Consider the following 19,970-nt stretch of genomic DNA (forward strand, 5'->3'; position numbering starts at 1 on the left):
CTATGTTTCCTACTAAAAGTAGCCTTCTACCAAGGCATCTAGTGTCTGTGTGTGTGTCTCTTGTAAGAGTATGTATTTTCCCAAATCTGACTATCATTAACCAAAAATATAGTTTTTACATTACAGTGCATTGTGTGAATGTTCACAAAGTGAATGTAATGGGAAAATGAAATAGTACTGTAGTGTTGTATTTAGTAACTACTGCTGTACTAACTACCTTAAACCAATTATTATTTAAAGTACCATGTGATCGGCCTGTATCCTGCTACCGACTCTATAGAAAAAACGACGATGTAAGACGCCGTAAGAAATGACGTTTGGCACCCGTAGACTTGCAAGTCCCACTGTAGCGAGCAGCAAGGTGTAGGATAGTCAATCCAGTATAGATCTATACACAAACTCATACGCTCTCCATTTAAGGAGATTCTGGATACAAAACGGTCATGACAGGTAGTGTCATGCCCCGTTACGTGGCTCACATAACTGAAGTAATGTATATGTAATGTATGTGCTAGCTGTATTGTGTGTTCTCTCTCTGTCTAGCATGTATTGTAATGTACTGTGTGTACTAGTTGTATTGTGTGTTCTCTCTCTATCTAGCAAGTATTGTAATGTATTGTGTGTACTAGCTGTATTGTGTGTTCTCTCTCTATCTAGCAAGTATTGTAATGTATTGTGTGTACTAGCTGTATTGTGTGTTCTCTCTCTATCTAGCAAGTATTGACTCATGTATGAACTGACTCATTGTATGATTCATTGGTCTAGTAATAGTATTAGTAACTTCCTAAACTACGCCTATCGTAGTTTACTAGTAATATGACTTGAATGTATAAACATGTATGTATGCCTTTGCTACCCAAAGGTTTTGAATAGAAAGAAGGAACTTTTATATCTATATACATATACATAATATATAACTAGGATTCAAACGACCTTCGGACAAATAACCGATACCCTAAGTCCACAACCAAACGAGGAACAGGAGGTAAGGTGAGTTATCAGTCCTAAGTCCTTTCAATCCTACTTATATAACTATATCTATAAAGATACACATTTAATAGAATATAACTGTAAAAGAGTTTAAGTAAAAGTAATTGACATGAAAAGGATTTACTAAAAGGAATTGACATGTAAAAGAGTTTGATAAAAGTATTTGATATGTAAAAGGGTTTGTAAAACAGTTTGAAAAGTAAGAAATCACTTGTTTGGTAGTCATTAATCACATGTGATTGATAATGACTATAAGAATTTAACTTGTATCCCCCCCCCCCCCATAAAAACATTTAAAAGGTTAATTAAGGGGTATGAACTCACCTGTAGTGAGTGGTTTGGATGAACGGATTGATATAGGATGCTAAGTGTCAAGTGAAGACTTGAGCACACACAAGGATCCTAGTTAACATATAAAGACACATATATGTATCCAATTAGTTATAAAACAACTAATTAACCAAGTTAAGACATCCTAAGACATGTAAAACACTTTATTTAAGTGCTATAAGTCCTAAGGATTGCATCTAAGGGTTGTAGGACTTGGCTATTGAGTTTAGGGTTCAAGGGGACCCTCTATTGGAGTTTACGGTTTTGTGACCAACTCCTTTGGAGTTTACGGTCGTAAACCCATGAGTTTACGGCCGTAAACTCATGGCACTTCTACCATTTTGTGTTTTGAAGCTTTTCAAGGCATAAGGAAGCATCATACTTTAAGTATAAGCCTTAGGAAGTGTTTGTGGCATCATTTCACTCCTAAATGGAGTTTACTGCCCATGGACCACTTCTCCATGTGTTTACGGCCGTAAACCCATATGGGTTATGGTCTTTTTGATGTTTTAAGTCCTAAGCACATCAAGGATGAGATTTAAATTAGTTTACAAGGCTTGGTAGGGACTAGGGCACACTTTGGCCCCTTTATTAGGGTTTACGGTCCAAGAACATCTTGGACCGTAAACACATTTGATCTAGTGTTTCCTTGTGATTTCTAGATGTTTTAGAAGTGTAACAAGTCTTATAACAAGCCAAGGTAAGAGTACTTACTATGTAGAAGCTTGAAAAGGTGCTAGAAATCCAAGAACACTAGTGTGTGTTCTTGGTGTTCTTGGTGAAACTAAGAACACTTGAAGATCTACACAAATGGAATGATTTCATGGATGAAATCATGTAAGATCACTAGATTAGGGTAGATATCAACTAAACAAGGAAGAAAACACTTACTTTCTTGAAGATTTTTGAAGAACTTTGGATGATACTTGAGAGAGAATTGGTTCTAGACTTGGAAGTGTGAAAAAAAGTTAAAAATAAACTAAGTGTCACTTATATAGTCATTAGGGTTTACGGCCCTAATACCATTTGGGCCGTAAACTCCAAACTCTTGGAGTTTTTGGAACTTTATTGATGCACAATAAACCCTAAGGCATCCTCTCTCCTGTTATCTCCTGAAGCACTAACTTTAAAACACTCAAACAACTTTCAAAAAGTTTGAAAGTTAGCAGAAACTGTTCTGACTTCTATTGAATTGAATGGTTGTACAGAATAGAAATTTCGGGTTGTCACACGTTAGGACCGCACGTGATAGTCTCAACTTTTTTTTTGCAGAACTATGAATGTGTTTTACGATCCAAAATATTTACGTAAGCCTACACGCAAGCTGTAAAATCCCAAAAATCATAGGTAAAAAATTCGTTTATAATTCAATCTAAACCAACAATATTCATGTTAAAACATCCAAAATTATGTCATAGTAAAATAGTCATCACAGTACAATTCTCAAAATCATCAAAGTGCGTAAAACATGGGTAGATGCAATCTGATCATGCCCGACCCTTCCCTTTCGAACTGGAAGTACCTGAAACCATAAACATAAACTATAAGCACAAAGCTTAGTGAGTTTCCCCAAAGTACCCTATATCATACATACATAACAGTTAAAACATAACTGGGTCTATTTCACCCCCCTTCGGTCTCTTTCAACCGGTACTGGGTCTATTTCACACCCTTCGGTCTCTTTCAACCGGTATTGGGTCTATTTCACCTCCTTTCGGTCTCTTTCAACTGGTATCGGGTCTATTTCACCCCTACAGCTAAGCATACAATCATATTAGCAAGAGTCACAAAGACAACAAGCACATATATACATAATAATAAGTATCACTAAGACAACTATCATCCTACACACATAATCCAGTAAGCCAGCATTGGTGCCTTCGACCCACGCGTATAGTAAAGGAACTCATATCGATCCGCTGATAAACAAATAACACTCGGGCTGCTGAACCGGAAAAATCTCAGTACTAAATCACAAAAAATAAAACCCTAATTAACAATTAGGCCATAATCCAAAACCGAGAGTCTAAATCCTTAATCTCGACTCCTAGGGTAAATTACCATTTTACTATTCCCTTATTGGGCCAAACTAATCATGGCCCAACCCAAAATGGCCCAAGGCCCATAAATGACCTAAACCCATAAGGACTTATGGGCCAATAATGGCCCAAACTAGATCAAGTCCTGAAAGCCAAACCGGTGAGTACGTCGTGCGTACCACCAGATTACGCCTAACGTACAAGTCTAACAATGAGGAAGAAACGAGGCTCAAACCCAATACGCACAACATACTTAGAAGTACGCCCGACCTACTGGTCTTTGGCTCTTTCTCATTTTCATGGCTTAATCCTTTAAGACCTTAAAGTGTAAACCTCATATCTACTTCTAAATAAGGTCTTAATCCATAAAGCCGAAAGCTTTAATCCTTTACATGGCTCCAAGAGGTCCAAATCCTAGATCTAGAATTCTTTCTTCATAAAATGTCCATAAGCTTTTGCATGGTTGGTCCTCAACATCAAGATGCAAACTTTGTCATCAAGGAACCTCAAAAACATCAAAAAAAATAACTCAAGACCTCTGGAGTAGCATTACTCACAAGTATCATCTTATGGGACCAAAGAGCATAAGATTTTACCCACAAACAAGATCTACACTAATGAGTCATAAAGTTCAGAGCTTTATACCTTCTGAGGCTTGCAAAGATGTTGGAGATTCTAGATCTTCAAGCTCCAACTCAGCCAATGTTTTACCACCAAGCTTATTCTTTTTCAAGGTACCCAAAAACACCACAAGATCACAAAAAAGGATCAATAACACTCAAATGGAGGCTAGGGTTTCGTGGGGATCTTTTTAGGGTAAGGAGGCTGATGAGGGGGCAACCTTAAGGTCCATAATGTTGCTTAAATAGGGGTCAAACCCTAAACATTAGGGTTTGTTATATGAGCGAGTACGCCCAACGTACAATATGGTACGCCAAGCATACTAAGGTATCCATGTGTCCGACTTAAAGAGAGTACGCCATGTGTAATCCAAGTTGCGCCTTGCATAACAAGGACTAAAAATGCAAACTTTTAAAATTATATCACCAAACTGGAAGATGCTTGGTAATCGAGTGTTACACAATGACATCGTAGAATTACAAGCTCATCATGATGGCGTACATGGCTTTCCTGGAATGATATGAAGTTTAGATTGTCTCCATTAGGCATAGGAAATTGCCCTACCTCACATAACACTCATACTTGAAGCGGTGGCGTCACATGATCTGTGGATTTGACATGCTTTTTTTTGGTTCTCCCGATTCGATTAACGACATCAACGTTCTTAATCGTTCACCTATTTTTAACAACATATATGACAAATCTGCACTAGATTCTTCTTTTCAAGTGTGTGGAACGCCATATAAATATGGTTATTATCTTGTTGATGGGATCTATCATGAGTATGATGTGTTTGTTAAATCATTTACGTGTCCACATGGTTCTAGACGGAAAAAATTCAAGAAAGCTTAAGAAAGAGCCATGAAGGATGTCGAGTGGGCTTTTGGAGCTCTTAAGAAATGTTGTTACATACTTGAAAAACCAGCACTATTTTTCGGTGAGGGAAAACTTTAAGAAATCATGTATACATATATCATATTGCATAATATTATTATTGAAGACGAAGGAAGATATGTACGTACGATAAGAATGAAACCATCCCCGAGACACAACCAATAGAAATTGGTGGCGATGAGTAAATGGATAGGAGAGTAGAGGTATGTTGTAATGACACTCTTCATAATCTTCTTATGGACTTGGTGGAACACATTTACGGGGTTAAACATATTGATCTCGATTCAGATTCCCCGGATGAACCGGAAGACAGAGTTCTCGAAGGACGACTTCATGTAGTATTTTTTTTGTCATTTTATTTTTTTGATATGTGTCTTTTAATGTCATGGTATGTTGTTATTTTTAAAGTAATGCAATATATATATATATATATATATATATATATATATATATATATATATTAAAAATAAAGTTTTTATTATTTGAAAGTTAGTTTTTTTTTAATAAAGTAAATTCTTAAAAAAAGGAGTCTGGCACCACTCCTTATATGTGATAAGAAACCACACTTTTGTGATAAATGCTAAGGTGTCACCTACGTGGCAGTGTAGTAACATGAGGGAGTATGACATCATTCCCTCCGGCCTAATGATTAATTTATTTGATTTCTATATTTATAATCTGAAATATTGTTGAGCCTCAGAGGTTAACAAATTCATTCTAATAGTTTTACCTTATAATAAAAAGAATAAGGATGTAAAATAAAGAAGGTTACAACATCTCTTTATTGTTGTAATTATTTTCCTTTTAATTTTTGTAGGGGCAGAATTTGTTTCTTTTGTATAAGTAAGAGGAGCTAAATGACATAACTTCCATTTTCCAAACAATTCTTCTCTTTAACTAGAAAGGTTACCCAGTTACGCGGGGGCCAGAAGCTTTCAATGTTGTTTCCAAATTGATAAATATGACAGACATAGAAAGTGCAAGGATGAAAAGTCCGGGCTTTGCCCCGGACAAAAAATGTAAAAGTTTTGACTGCAAGGACCAGAAGTGTGAAAATGGCTAAAGAATTAAAGGGATAGGAATTAGCAACTTTTTAGAAAAGTGATCAAAGTTGTCAAACCGTTAAAGTTTTGTGGTCAAACTTTAAATATTAAAAGGTTCAAAAAAAGTGTAAAAATATTGATTGCAAGGACCAAAAGTGTCAAAATGGGTAAAGAATAATGACCAAAGTTGCCAAAAAAACATCCAAATTTAGTATTCCTAACTTCCAACAATAATACAGGGACCAATTCTGCCAAAAAAATGAGAAGTTGAATGGAACACAAACAAAAGGACATGAATAAGTTAACTAAAGAAGTACAGGGACCGGATATATAAATCAATGAACCATACTTGGACAAAGTATCCCAAGTTTACTATTCTTTTCTTCCGCAACTTTATATATATATATATATATATATATATATATATATATATATATATATATATATATATATATATATATATAATAATAATAATAATAATAATAATTACCCTTGCCTTGGGGTGCTCTTTCAGGGCAACAAGAGTTCGAGACGATCATCGTTTACCAAATTCGAGCACAGGGTACTTGCTTGAGGAGAAGCAAGAGGGAACATCGGTTTCTCTCCAAAATCAACGAGGTAAGTACAACGCAACTAATCTCTAGGCGCAAAACCCCTTTTAATATGTATAATGCATGCTACCTGTTTGATGAAAGTCCCCGATGAATGAAATCGAATGTACTACTTCCTTATTTCATGACTTGAATCTGCTGCAAGAAAAATTGAATGCAATTTCCAAAATATCCTGATCTTAAATTAGTTTTGTCATATGCTCTTCGATATTTCGAACCAATTTCATAAAAATTCCGATTGTAAGTTATTTGCCATGTTTCTTGCCCTAAAACTCTCTTCTTTCAGCTCAGACCTACTCTATATTTTCCAGCAGATTATAGAGAATTCACAGATAATATGAATAAAGCTTCAGCAGGGTCCTCCTCCAAAGTGAAAGAGGGTTCATCCCATCCATCAGAAGCCTCATTCAAGCGCAAAAGAGGAGTTTTTCAGAAAGATTGTGAGTGAGTCTGACTTTCTCATAAAAAGCTTTATCTTTCATTTTCTGTTTATAAACCTAACTTTGTTTTCATCATTGGGCAAATTACATCAAACCTAACTTTGTTTTCATCAGACCATCTCTCTGATTTCTTTATTCTTGCTAATGTTCTTGTGCAACAAAATGTAAATGGAAGTTTGATTCTTGTTAATGTTTTCTTCAATAATTTTGATGAAGTCTCTCAATATGAATGGGGTTTTAACTTTTAATCATGTTTTTGATTTATGTATTTTGCCCTTTATCATTTGTCTATTATTGTTTGAAACAGTGCAGCATATGATGTATGGTTTTGGAGACGATTCTAATGTAAGCATCATCTTTCATATCACATCATTTTATCTTTTAGTATTTATTTAGTACAATTTGATTCAATCAATAAAAAACAAGTATACATTTTCTTACAAAGTAATACTATTACTAACCATTAAAATGATAAAAACAAATAGATAACATTCTTTTCAAATACCTTAAAACAATTTCCAAATTTTCTTTTTTGTGTTTTCAGCCATTACCAGAGACTGTTGCTCTAATGGAGGACATTGTGATGGAGTATGTGACAGACATGGTAACACCTCATCTACTTTACATTTTCTTCTTTCTTCTTTCTTCTTTCTTCTTCATCATATGTTTTATCTTTTAATATACTTACAAAAAATATTCACAATTCAAATTTGAGTTCTTGTGTGTGTGTATGTGTGTGTGTGTGTTACATAGTTGATTTATGATTGTTTGTAAGTGTAGGTGCATAAAGCTCAAGATATTGCATCAAAGAGGGGAAAGCTTTTGACTGAGGATTTCTTGTTCTTGATACGAAAAGTACTTTTTTTTTTTACTAAAATTAAAAATAAATTTGACCCATGTAGGATGTGGGATTACTAATGATTTTGTATTAATAAATGTGTTGATAGGATTTGCCAAAGCTAAACCGTTGTACAGAGTTGTTGTCGATGAATGAAGAATTAAAACAAGCGAGGAAAGCTTTTGATGTGGATGAAGAGAAGTTGGCACAACCAGATTGATATAACAGGATGTACTGTGTTTGGAATATACTGTGTTTGTGTTTGGCGTATACAAAATGTACCTACTTTTTGCAATTGCTATAAAGATTTTAAAGAGGAGGTTTTTATTTTTATTTTAGTATTTGATTAAAGTTTTAGTTATTAAGAGTTTGAAAATGGTTTTTAGGAAACATAGGCACAAAATTGAGGGAAGTGCGATGAGTATTTCTAACATTAATCCGCTTATTATGAGTTTAATTTTACTAGTTAGTTTCTTAAATGTACAACAATACGACATATAGGTATGGTGTGTAGATGTCAATTCATAAACCCAAACTGACGTTTATTATACCATGTTTGATTTGAATGAATGTAATTATAGAATACTAAGATATTTTTATCGAATTATTTGTTGTATTATATGAACCTAATTTTAACCCAGTACAATCATTTACAACATAATTAAACGGTTAAACCAACTTGGTTAGCTTTTCAAACCGGTTTATTTTCTTTGTATTAGTTTAAATTTTCGAAATGCATCTTCTTTTAAAAAATTTAAAATGTTTCTTCGTTGTAAAATTTTTGAAATGCTTCTTATATATTTTCGACCTCCTTTTTGCTAAGATTTCTAAACTACTTTTTGTAAGATTTTTTAAGTTCTGTTTTTGGTGACATTTTCGAACTGCACGTGTTAAAATTTTCGAATTGAATCTTAATTTTTCTAACTAGTACCCCTAATTTAGTATTTTGAAAATAAAGCAATTTTCTGAGAAAAAAAAAAGAAAAAACTTTTTACGAACTTCATGGTTATTTCCTGAAATTCCATTTCAGGTAGTCATTGAGGTCTATACCTCTTAAAAAACAATAATAATCACAAAGTGTGTTTTTGTCAAAGTGAAGGGAGCTAAAAACACATTTTTCCATTATCTTTGATTTTTTTTTTTAATTAACCCAAAAGTTAAGGGGGTTTTAGGCCATGCTTAAAACAGTGGGGAGCAAAGTGCGTTTATGTCAAAGTAAAAGGAGGTAAAAACACACTTTCCATTTCCTAAACCCGTGACTTAACTCGTGACCTTGGGCATAGGCAGACTTCTCGAGCAATAAGAGTGCGACGATCGTCCTTTCCTTGCGATTAACCTCCATCTCCAAATTCCAGCACAGAATACGTGAAGTGTAGCAAGCGACAACAACAAATCTTCGAGTCGTTTTGCGTTGTTTCTGTAAAATTAACGAGGTATGTACAAAGCATTTATCGTTCTCGAGTAGAATCTCTTAAACTATATATGCATTCTACGTGTTTGATGAAAGTCCTCAGTGAATAAAAAGTTTTGTTTTAGTATTGAACTGTGTACGTTATAGATTATTAAGTTTTTATCCAAGAAATCAGGTAGAAATTTTCATTCAAAGTTCTTATTAACTGCCACAACCTTCGGCTCTCAGGTTTCTTCAATTGAAGGCATTGAATCACAACTGGTATTGTCAAAATGCTAGGTGGCCCTGGTCTTGAATCTGTTGTTGATCGTAAGTACAATTCCATTCCTTTTCATTGAATTTGTTGTGAAAGATTTGTTTGAATAATTTCTTCTTTACATTGTGCACTCTTTCAGAGATTTATATACTCCATATACTTGATTTACTAAAAACTTCTTTTCATCTCTCTTACAGAAATCATTTCAGTTATCACAAATGATGGAAGAAACATAGTCGTAAGTTTCAGTTTTTTTAACCCACAACACATGAATTCTTGAACTAATTACAATTGTTTACATTCAGGGAGTTCTAAAAGGTTTTGACCAAGCAACAAATATAATTCTGGATGAATCTCATGAACGAGTTTATTCCACCAAGGTAGGAAACTATCATCGGCCTTTCAAAATTTGATCTTTACATATGTTTTGTTAATAGGCTGATTCAAATGTAAAATTTTCTCCATTTCTATTATTAAATCCTGCAGGAAGGAGTTCAACAACTTGTATTAGGCCTCTACATCATAAGGGGTGATAACATGTATGTTTCTACTTTCTAAGTTTCTTTTAATCACCCATTTTAATGAGTTTACTTCTATTAATACTAATGATTGTTGTGCAGAAGCATAATTGGGGAACTGGATGAGGAGCTTGATGCAAGCTTGGATTTGGCTGAACTGAGAGCTCATCCTCTAAGGCCTGTTATTCATTAATGTTATGATGATCTTATTTTATTAAATCATGTGTTTTAGGGGAAGTAAATGTGATGTACTTTTAAATTCTGATACATGAAAACTGAAGTGGTTGCTATTTGCGAATGCTATGTATTTGTTTTAGCTTTTGGTTGAAACTTGTTTGAAACATGTTAATTATGTTGATGGCTTTGTGTCTATTGATAAAACAAAATTGAAAAATTAAACTTGTGTATCAAAATAAATGTGATCGATAATTGTTAATAGGAAAACGAGTATATTTGAATTAGAAAAACGCTCTTGTGTTAAACAACTCAAAATACAAAGTGTTTGATGGACATTGAGATTTATCAAATATACACATTCTCACTCATACTACATATACTTGCATATGTTAAAGTATGTTATTTTAACAGCAAAGTTATATCAAGACTAGCAAGATGCTAGGGCAAAGGAGTTACAAAGAGTTTATAACATTACAAGGATTGTTAAGCCATCCAACTCAATTGATTCTAAATTTTGTTACTCCTATTAAAAAAAAAAGCAGACAAAACTTTCAAATAGCCCAAAGTGTCGTAATTGAACAAGAAAAAAAAGTGTGCTCCATTGATTCAACTCTCAGGCCACAAGTGTCACAAAGAAGGATATGAATGTCAATATCTCCTTTGTCAAGATTCACTTTGACCAGTCATCCGCTGCTAGAGTATATTTAAAAATTAATTGTCTTGCATATGTTAAAGTACATTTATCAATTAACTGTATTGCGTATGTTAAAAGTACATACACACGCTTGTGACATAAAAGATATATATATATATATATATAGAAGTGGGTATTGGTGATGCTATAATATTGAATTAGTCACAATTTGTGATGGATGGATCTCTAATGTATGCATAGGAGTTGTTGAGATTATGATATTCCCTCTTGCCTCCTGAGTCTTGCCTCACAATAAACAACCATTTTCATTTGTATCTAGAATTAGATCGAGTCTTTAAGTAATTTGCTCTAAATTTCTTTATATCCATGATAATAACAATAATAAGACAAAATTATATGGTTGGTCCATATAATTTGTAAGAAATAACATAGTTAGGACAACTATCAAAATATATGTATCTGTTAATATATAGTTTCAGTTTCTTATACATGATTGGTTCTTAGATCGCCCGTTCCTGCTTATGTTTTCATTTTGTTTCAAAATTGAGCTGAAATTATTATTTTAACATTACTTTGACATTTTTATATTATTTTTGATTTATTTTTTATATTAACATAATCTTTTTTTATTAAAAATCTACCCCCCCCCCCCCCTCACCCTAACCATAAATCCAACCACCTTTTTCATCTTTCTCTCTAAAAAACTATCCTCTCTTCCTTCTCTTCAGACTTCAACCACCACCACCTTCGGCCGTTGCCTTCAACCTCCACCACCACCTTCGACAACATTACCACCACTGCCTCAACTACCACCAACCTATCACCGCCTTCAGCCACCACTTTAAACATGAACATCGCTACCAAAAAGAACTAGTCGTCGCCATTACCCCCACCTTAATCCCACATTACATTCCCCCGTTGTCAGAAATAAGTTTTTTTACATGGGTTAACAGCCAACTACGCATGAACAAACAAAAATAAACATGTAGTTTTGATAGTTGTCAGAAAGATTTTGTATAATAATAATAATAATAAAAATAAAGTTATTAATCAAATAACAACAACAAAAGTAATAATAAAAGCAAGAAAGAGTCCATATACAATTTTAATTTAGTTAACATTACCGGCCAATCATATACCACGAGTCCACCTCTCTTTTGAATTAAAATTAACACATTTATTTCTAAGACATACCAAAGGAAGTCTACTTGAATCTAAAGAACTCAAAATTGGAGACAACTTAAATGAAAAATGATCTTTATTATCTCAAATATACATATGTATAGTGCAATATATAATGTAAACAAAATACGAGTATACATATAGAGAGAGAAGGGAGGAAAAAACCGATCTACGATCCTCCACTTTCTCATGAATATCGAATCAAGAACTACAAATAAATAAGACAATAATAATAATTAATACAATAAATAATAAATGGAAAGAATTATAGCTTAAACTTGAAACTGCAGCTACTATCCCTGATCCTGATAACATTATCAGTAGCCAAAGTATTCACGTTCACTCTACACCTCACAATCGGCTTCCATTTCGGCAACTTCAGCTTCCCAAGCTTAATCCTCACCGGAACTTTAGCTCTCAAAACCAGCGGCACAACTCCGGTCTGTATCTGCGCCTGCAACGAATTCATCAACCCGGTAGCGTCCTGAGCTTGTCCCGTCATCGGAATGTTCAGCACCGTCGTGTTCCGGTGACCCTGATAGAACTTCGGAAACGAACCTTGACACAGAGTCGTTCCCATGTAAATCACCGTCAACCTTGATCCACCTTCGTATGAGATTCCGATCTTCGTGTTAGGGTTTCTTGCTGTAATGTTGACGTTAAACTGAGCGGATAAGGTGTTGTCGTTGTTCTGATTGAACTGGGTGATGGTCATCCCGTCGACGGAGTATTTCGGGAGTTTTGGATCGAATCCGAAGTAGATGATTGCTGCTAGGATCCCGACGATCATGATTAGGATGAAGAAGAAGCAAAGTATGCAGCATAGGAAGCGGCGGCAGCAGTGTCGTTTCTTTGGTGGTTTGGAGTATTGGATCGGGATTGTACGCTGGTATGGTGGTTGTGGCTCCGCCGGATTGCCGTGGTCGGACCTGGATGAGCCTCTGGGCACCAATGGCGCGGTGGGTTTCTGTTGGGATTCCAAGTCGGTCGCCGGCGTGACCGGGTCCGGGTGGATTCTCTGGTGATCTGACATTGGAATGTGAAGAAGAAGATGAAGAAGATGAAGTGAATGTGAATGGGTTCGAGAATGAAGCAAAGTAGGACACTTTTTTTCTTCTAAAATGACGGAAACTTTCGTATTATATAAGACTTGTAAATGAACAAGAGTAGATAAAGTCATATGGAAGTAGACTTTTCTAAAATTGCCCTTGCATTATGCATCGATTGACATTTTGTACCTTTTACTTTGAATTTCGTTTTTGTTGTCTAAAATACCCAAATTAAGTCATACTAATGTTCAAAATAAGGGAATAAGTGTTTTGAAAATGGTTTGGATTTTTATTTTTAAATTAACTAAGTATTAGGGTTGGTTTGTTTCTTATAAAAAACCATATAAAAAAACTAACCGAATAGAATACCAAAATGACTCTTTATGTATATTTGTGATTAATTAAACATTATAAAATTTTAATTGATTAACATATTTCCATGATTTTCATTGCAAATTAAAATAGTGCATATCATTTTGTATTATTTTTTGTATAGTTTTAGTTATTTGTTAAATTTTATTAGCATGGTTGATGCATTATAAAAAAACAGTTATAAAAAAAACCAAAAATAACAAATTAAAAATTTGGAAAAACAAAACATTACGGTTTTTCAATGTCAAAAACTAAAATCCATGTTAAGATATCATGTAGATCTTTTCAAGCTGTTTGTCGTAGATATAGGTCTCTTATTCAATACATTTGTAATGATGACCTTATTTAAATGATTAATTCAAATAACAATAACAATTAACAAATACAATTAAGAATTTATATTTATATATACAAATATAATTGAAGTTATCGTGTTAAAATACATTCACACGTTTGCCCCTATGTACGTTTCATCCGTATACTTGATTCAATGGCTAACAATTTTAGATGAAAAAATGAATCATGAATGGGTAATTTTGGTAGTTTGGACCATAAGTAAGAAATGCATACCACATCACTAAACGCGTTTGTTGTTGGAAAATGAAGGGATAAGTTTTGTAATTCACTCAAAGTAAAAGGGTTGTAAGCTTCCTTGTTTGACTATATAATATACGAATTTGTTGGGCGATCTCTTTCTTGGTAGATTTCCATACACGGCTTGGTTAAATAGTGTTTACATGTATCAATGCTTCGGTTGGCTGATTCCACCATTTTAAGTATTGCATCGTTGGGTTGTACTGTACAACTTTAGAAGGCACTCGTACAACACAGTAATGCGTGAAATCTTTGTATGTAGGTACAAATGAATGTTTTTTTTTTGGGTTAGCTACCCTAAAGACTTGGTGTCTTTTTTGTGCATTTAATTTCAAATATTGACGTGTGCGTTTACTTTTTTTTATTTTTATGAATATGAAAAATATCTTGACATGTTTTTACGGTTTTATGACAACAAAATCGTATATTATTGTATACATAACGTTAAATCGGTGATAAATTGACACACATATTTAAAAGGTGATTCATATACAAAAATTTTGTGTCAGAACAATAATATGTTTTTTTTTTTCTTTTTGCATATCGTACGACTCTTTAAAAGATGAATTTTGGTGTACAACAAAAATTGATGTGTACAAATCGATAATTAATAGAAAACCTATTTTATTACCTTTTTTTTTAATTGTGTAAGTTTGTTAAATAAATAAGTCATAAACGTTATTGCGAAACATACAAACAACACCTAGACATCATGCCAACAAAATCACAAGTCAAAATTATCATTTAGTAGTTATTAATAAGTGATTTGAGTGTAACGTTATCTATAAATAATATTATTTAGTATATACAAAAAGAAATAAGGTAACCTACATAAGTACAATAAAAATAACACATCATAATTTATCGCCTCAAACCTTAATAACTTTTAAATTCCATAAATAGTCCATTGCATGTTTCTAGAACTCTTAACAATAAACAATGGTGTCACTTGGGTTCCTTTTTTTTTTTCTCAGAAAGCATTTCGGCGTCCTTTTTTTAATGATGGTTTCGCACCTAGAACTTAGAAATTCCCTTTCGTGAAAAAAAAATCGTATTAGCAATTTAAACTACTTGGGATTATTAATTTTAAATTGGTTAACACGTTTTTTCGTATGTTGTTTATCAAAAGACAATTTAAATATTCTATTTTTTAAATAATTTTGTAAGAAGTTTTAGAAAGAAAAAGTAATGTTGACAGTTAAAGATATACCCATACAAAAATTATTAATTTAAAATAAATGATGTAATACTACAAGTAGCAGCCTCATGTATGCTTTGTCCAGATATGTTTGAATTATTCAAGTTTAACCTGGGAAGCTTTAACTTCCTCTTGTTTTCTCTTGATAGATAGCATCTTAAAAAACTTTAATTTAGAATAACAGACACCCAATTAATAGTTTTTCTTTTTTACAGGCAAAACTAAACTAGCCTAACACATTTAATTTCATATATCTCATCTCTATAACGAGACTTGAACCTTCAATTTCAAAGAATGATGACAACACTTAATACTCTTAGACTAAAACCCCTTTGATTTTTTTTAATAGTTACCTTTCCACTTTTTTAAATATTTATGGAGGACAAAATAATTAAATGGTTCTTACATTTTATTAACAAAATTAATACCAATGATAGTTACGTACGATTAAATTAAAGGGTAAATGGTACAAAAATCACTAGCTTTTTATTATTATTTTTTTCGATTTTGACACTGTTTTTTCCTATTACAGTTAAATTACTATGTTTTTAATTTGTTGCAATTCTGACCAGTTAACTGGTTTGTTTTAGGTCATCCAGTTGTTACTGCTAACGTGTCCGAAACGAAAAAAAGTGGAACAAAAGACACCATGTTTTTATTTTTATTTTTTCGATTTTGACACTAAGTTTTCAATATTTTTCAATTTTGACATTAAGTTTTTGATGTTCTCCAATTTGCAACATAAATGAAATAAACATATCCAATTTCCACCCCTATCAATGAAAATCTTTGTTTGTATATAGTTTTTGTTTATCTTATATTTGTAAATAAAATTTGAACTATAGAACCTTAATTTGTCACATTGTATACCTTTGGGTTTCACTTATTCTTTGATACAATACTTTTACTAAATTTTTTGCCCCTCATCCCTCGTTTCTCTAACCTTGCCTTATGTATGTAAATAACTTGTTTTCATAGCTTAAAATCATGTCTGCCTTTTGGTCATAAAAACATTCCTAGTGCATGTTTCTTGACTTAAAATTAAACTATCTATGCCTTTAATTTGATCTTAAAACAAAATGAGAGAACCATGAATCGAATTAAAAGAAAGAAAGAAAGAGACAATTAACGGCCAACTTACGTTTTGTTGGCAACATAGATCGCATACAAAGGATGTGAAGGTAAAACAATGGTAACACTTGAACCAATATTAACAATGACATATCTTTTCTCCTCAACCATTCCTTCAATCACAACTGTTATTACCAAACTCATACCTATCAAAATCACTTTCATCACATTCATCCAAAATACCTACGCTCAGTTGTTCACCATAAATCACCTTTTGCGTCTCCTAACTCCGGCCACCATATTCTCGCAGGAAAAATTCACAGTGAAAATATTGATCTTAGTGGTCGGGTGCACCGATACAATCTCATCAAAAACTTCTTTTAGTTTGGATAGGTTTCTGCTAACCAAGATTAGGTGAAGACCCTTTTGAGTTAGTTGGAAGTTAAAGGCTTTGCCGATGTTTGGTGGTGATAGCCCATGAACCTTAGTTTTTTAGGTTCTTGGATGGTTGGAAGAAAGTGATGAAAACTCATTTGAGAAGAGTGGTAATGAGTTTGAAAAGAGAGAGAAAATCAAATAAAGAAAAATGGAATAATTATGTTTTTGCATATGTTTTATATTCTTTTTTTAATCTATTGTACACATATTTTATTATATTATAGGGTAAATTGAGCAATTATATATTTCCATATGTTTATTTCATTTATGTTGCAAATTGGAGAAAATCGAAAACTTAGTGTCAAAACTGGAAAAAAAAATTAAAAATTAGTGTCAAAATCGCAAAAAATAAAAAAATAAAAAATGAAAACATAGTGTCTTTTGCGCCACTTTTTTTCCCGCTTCTGACATGTTATCATGTCACGCCAGCAGTGACAACCGAATGACCTGAATCAAATCGGTCAACTCGTCAGAACTGCAATAAATTGAAAACATAGTGACTTTAATTGTAACAGAAAAAAATGGTGTCAAAATAATAATAATAATAATAATAAAATGAAAAGTTAGTGACTTTTGTGTCATTTACCCTAAATTAAATTACAAATGAATAACATGAACAATGTAATAAAATGAATTATTATATTCTATCGACATATTTTGTCATCTCGAAAAATGAAATAAGTCAGTTAAAATTATAGTTTGTTATGTATAAATAGAAAAGTAAAATTGTAATGTACAAATAGAAAAGTTAAATAAATGTAAAACTATAAATAAAAAAAGATTCTATTTTATAAAAATAAGCTTTAATTAAATATTAATATATAGTTAATAAATTGTATATAAGTGCTTGCTAACTGCTTTAGGTTTAGGAGTGTTGGCGCTCCAGGCTAGAGAAAAGATAGGTTATTACTGAAACGACATTTTTGCCTAGAGGCATTTCTGATCATTGCCCTTGTATTGTTAGATATAGCATTTAGTTTAGAAAGGTCAATATACCCGGTAAGTTCTTTCATTTTTGGGCGAAGGTTGAGAAAATTTTCGGGTATACCCACATCAAGATGTTCCTCATATTTCATTTCATTAATATGCTATATGTATTCAACTAGTTAAAAAAGAATTATGTATCATTTAAAATACAAGTTTACAAAATAAATAAAAAAATATAAACCAAGAATCTTAAATAGAAATATAACAAAAAAATTTATTTAGTTATTTTTGGAATTAATTTATAATTATAATATATCATTTCATTCACATTCCTCCAAGAAAATCTATCTTTGAGAAACTTTAATAATGGAGTTTATATAAGATGATTATCATGCCGGTCCTGAAAAATTAAATATTTTTAAATGTTCAGGACGAGCCAGAAAAAAAAGCTTTGATCGTTATTATAAATTTTTAAATAAAAATATATAAAAAAAATTGGGCCAGCTGCACATTTTGTCTCCTCTTAAGGCCCCCATGATGATTATCCACATAAAAATAAAGAAAAAAAATCTAAAAAAGGTATATCTTTCACAAATAATGCTCAAATTCATGTCACTCACATATATATATATATATATATATATATATATATATATATATATATATATATATATATATATATGTTAGACCGTTATTGATTTGCTAGTGGTAGGGGCGGACTGGGGGTTCCCAACGGTTGATTTTTTTGTTACACACCTATAGGTTCATTTCTTTGGAGGCGTCCCCAAACTTCAAATGCAGCAAAGAACTAAATGTCCCCATTTGATTATTTGTTGTTTATGATATCGAAAGATTTAATTTGAAAGTATGCATTGGTTTCTTTTCCATTTAGGCTCTAATGTGCATGTTTACTACGAAACAAATGTGGTTTTAATGCATATCAAGGGGTTTGATGAAATGCCTCAGAGCATTAGATCATGGTACTTGTGCAAGGATCTGAAAAAGAATACATAGTGAATTTTGTAATTTTAGCAATGTATAAGTCATAGTACAATTTATTAAGAAATCTAGTGGTAAACAAGACGAGAAAACTCACGAGAAATTCGAGTCTGACTCGGAAAATACTCGAAATTGACTCGACTTTAATCGAGTCGAGCTCGAGCTACTCGAGTAACTTATCGAGCCCAACTCGAGTAGTAAAATATCTGGCTCATAAAACTCGCGAGCTTAATCGAGTATTTATAAATTACTTTTTTACCCTTTATATATTTTAAATTACTAAAACATTTCAACACTTCTAGCTTTTAGCTTTTAGGCGTAGGTTAAGAAGTAAGGACTTAAATTACATTTCAAAACTTTTGAGAATGTTTTTTTTTTTTTTTTTTTTGTATTTTGGATGTATGTAAAATGCAATAACATAGATGGTTGATGGTATATTGACATTAGTGGTTTATTGTGAATTTTTTGTTATTTTGAACAATGTAAAAGTTGTGGAATGTTTTTAACATTTGATGATTTTATCTTTTTATTTTTATTTTTTAATTTTAATTGCGCTGAACCGAGCTCGCAAGCCGAGCTCGATAGTAACGAGTATTAAAGGAGTCGAGTCTGAGCTTCAAATTTAGGCTCGAGGCGAGTTCGAGTCGAGCTTAGAGCTCGGGTATTTTAGGCGAGTCGAGCTTTGAGGTTAGCACTACTCGGCTCGACTCGACTCGTTTACACCCATATGTGCAAGGTTACAATAAAGTATCTAGGATGCAAATTGACTTTCAAAACTACCTATATTATTTCCTAAGTTATTATTAGTAAATTAACGATTAATAGTATGTCACTCAAAAGACAGATATTACCTCAAAGGAATTGGGTATGTTTGGCGTACTAGCTGAAAAATTAGTTGTTAGCTGAAAAATTACCTGATAGTTGAAAAACTAGTTGTTAAATAAAAAGTTAGTTGATATATGAAAAACTAGCTGATAAAAAACAGTGTTTGGTAAAATTAGCTGACAAACTAGTTGAAATATATAAAAAGACATAAAATGACATTTAAAAGAATGTGTTTCTATAATTAATTAAGGGGTATATTTGTAAAAAAAAATTAAAAAACTCTTAAAAAAAGTTAGTCTAAGTAGTTACTTTTTAGATTGTCAAAATGACAACTTAAAAAAACTCAAAAAATAAGTTAACTCGTTGTGGCGTGTCAAACACAACCCAATTTATACCTCAATGGTCAGGGGAGGATTTAGGGGGGGGGGGGGGGTCACCGGTGGCACCGGCAACCCCTGACTTTTCTACTATCGTGCAATCCCTAACTTTCAC

General features: G+C 32.6%; 3 protein-coding genes and 1 pseudogene across 6 annotated transcripts; 2 read left to right on the forward strand and 2 right to left on the reverse strand.

Moving 5' to 3' along the window:
* The first annotated feature begins 6,403 nt into the window (after window positions 1-6,403).
* Window positions 6,404-8,139, forward strand: TAF13 (TBP-associated factor 13). Of its 4 annotated transcripts, none has more exons than XM_079081737.1 (6): window positions 6,404-6,535; window positions 6,815-6,968; window positions 7,276-7,313; window positions 7,513-7,572; window positions 7,749-7,823; window positions 7,916-8,139. In XM_079081737.1, exons 2-6 carry the CDS (start codon window positions 6,866-6,868, stop codon window positions 8,024-8,026), a joined length of 387 nt encoding a protein of 128 aa, XP_078937863.1. In that variant the 5' UTR covers window positions 6,404-6,535; window positions 6,815-6,865; the 3' UTR covers window positions 8,027-8,139. The 4 variants fall into 4 exon arrangements, with proteins under 4 accessions (XP_078937863.1, XP_078937864.1, XP_078937861.1 ...); XM_079081738.1 differs by having other exon boundaries at window positions 6,820-6,968; XM_079081735.1 differs by having other exon boundaries at window positions 6,840-6,968.
* A 931-nt stretch (window positions 8,140-9,070) lies between these two features.
* Window positions 9,071-10,321, forward strand: LOC145162659 (sm-like protein LSM8). The gene is made up of 6 exons (XM_079081739.1): window positions 9,071-9,239; window positions 9,446-9,526; window positions 9,671-9,711; window positions 9,779-9,853; window positions 9,960-10,012; window positions 10,094-10,321. Exons 2-6 carry the CDS (start codon window positions 9,490-9,492, stop codon window positions 10,182-10,184), a joined length of 297 nt encoding a protein of 98 aa, XP_078937865.1. The 5' UTR covers window positions 9,071-9,239; window positions 9,446-9,489; the 3' UTR covers window positions 10,185-10,321.
* Window positions 10,322-12,063: 1,742 nt separating this feature from the next.
* LOC145166674 (NDR1/HIN1-like protein 6) lies at window positions 12,064-13,128 on the reverse strand. The gene has a single exon (XM_079085694.1). It carries the CDS (start codon window positions 13,036-13,038, stop codon window positions 12,271-12,273), a length of 768 nt encoding a protein of 255 aa, XP_078941820.1. The 5' UTR covers window positions 13,039-13,128; the 3' UTR covers window positions 12,064-12,270.
* Window positions 13,129-16,355: 3,227 nt separating this feature from the next.
* LOC145164151 (very-long-chain 3-oxoacyl-CoA reductase 1 pseudogene) lies at window positions 16,356-16,869 on the reverse strand (annotated as a pseudogene).
* Window positions 16,870-19,970: the final 3,101 nt, after the last annotated feature.

This window comes from Lactuca virosa, chromosome 3 (assembly GCF_052849685.1).
Source record: "Lactuca virosa cultivar CGN04683 chromosome 3, Lactuca_virosa_CGN04683_v6, whole genome shotgun sequence".
NCBI classification, from domain to species: Eukaryota; Viridiplantae; Streptophyta; class Magnoliopsida; order Asterales; family Asteraceae; genus Lactuca; species Lactuca virosa.

Coding starts and splice junctions, on each gene's coding strand:
- LOC145162659 (XM_079081739.1), top strand. CDS start 9,490: ATGCTAGGTGGCCCTGGTCTTGAATCTGTTGTTGATC. Junction 9,712..9,778: donor ATGATGGAAGAAACATAGTC/GTAAGTTTCAGT, acceptor GTTTACATTCAG/GGAGTTCTAAAAGGTTTTGA. Junction 10,013..10,093: donor ATCATAAGGGGTGATAACAT/GTATGTTTCTAC, acceptor ATTGTTGTGCAG/AAGCATAATTGGGGAACTGG.
- TAF13 (XM_079081737.1), top strand. CDS start 6,866: ATGAATAAAGCTTCAGCAGGGTCCTCCTCCAAAGTGAAAGAGGGTTCA. Junction 7,314..7,512: donor GTTTTGGAGACGATTCTAAT/GTAAGCATCATC, acceptor TTGTGTTTTCAG/CCATTACCAGAGACTGTTGC. Junction 7,824..7,915: donor TCTTGTTCTTGATACGAAAA/GTACTTTTTTTT, acceptor ATGTGTTGATAG/GATTTGCCAAAGCTAAACCG.
- LOC145166674 (XM_079085694.1), bottom strand. CDS start 13,038: ATGTCAGATCACCAGAGAATCCACCCGGACCCGGTCACGCCGGCGACC.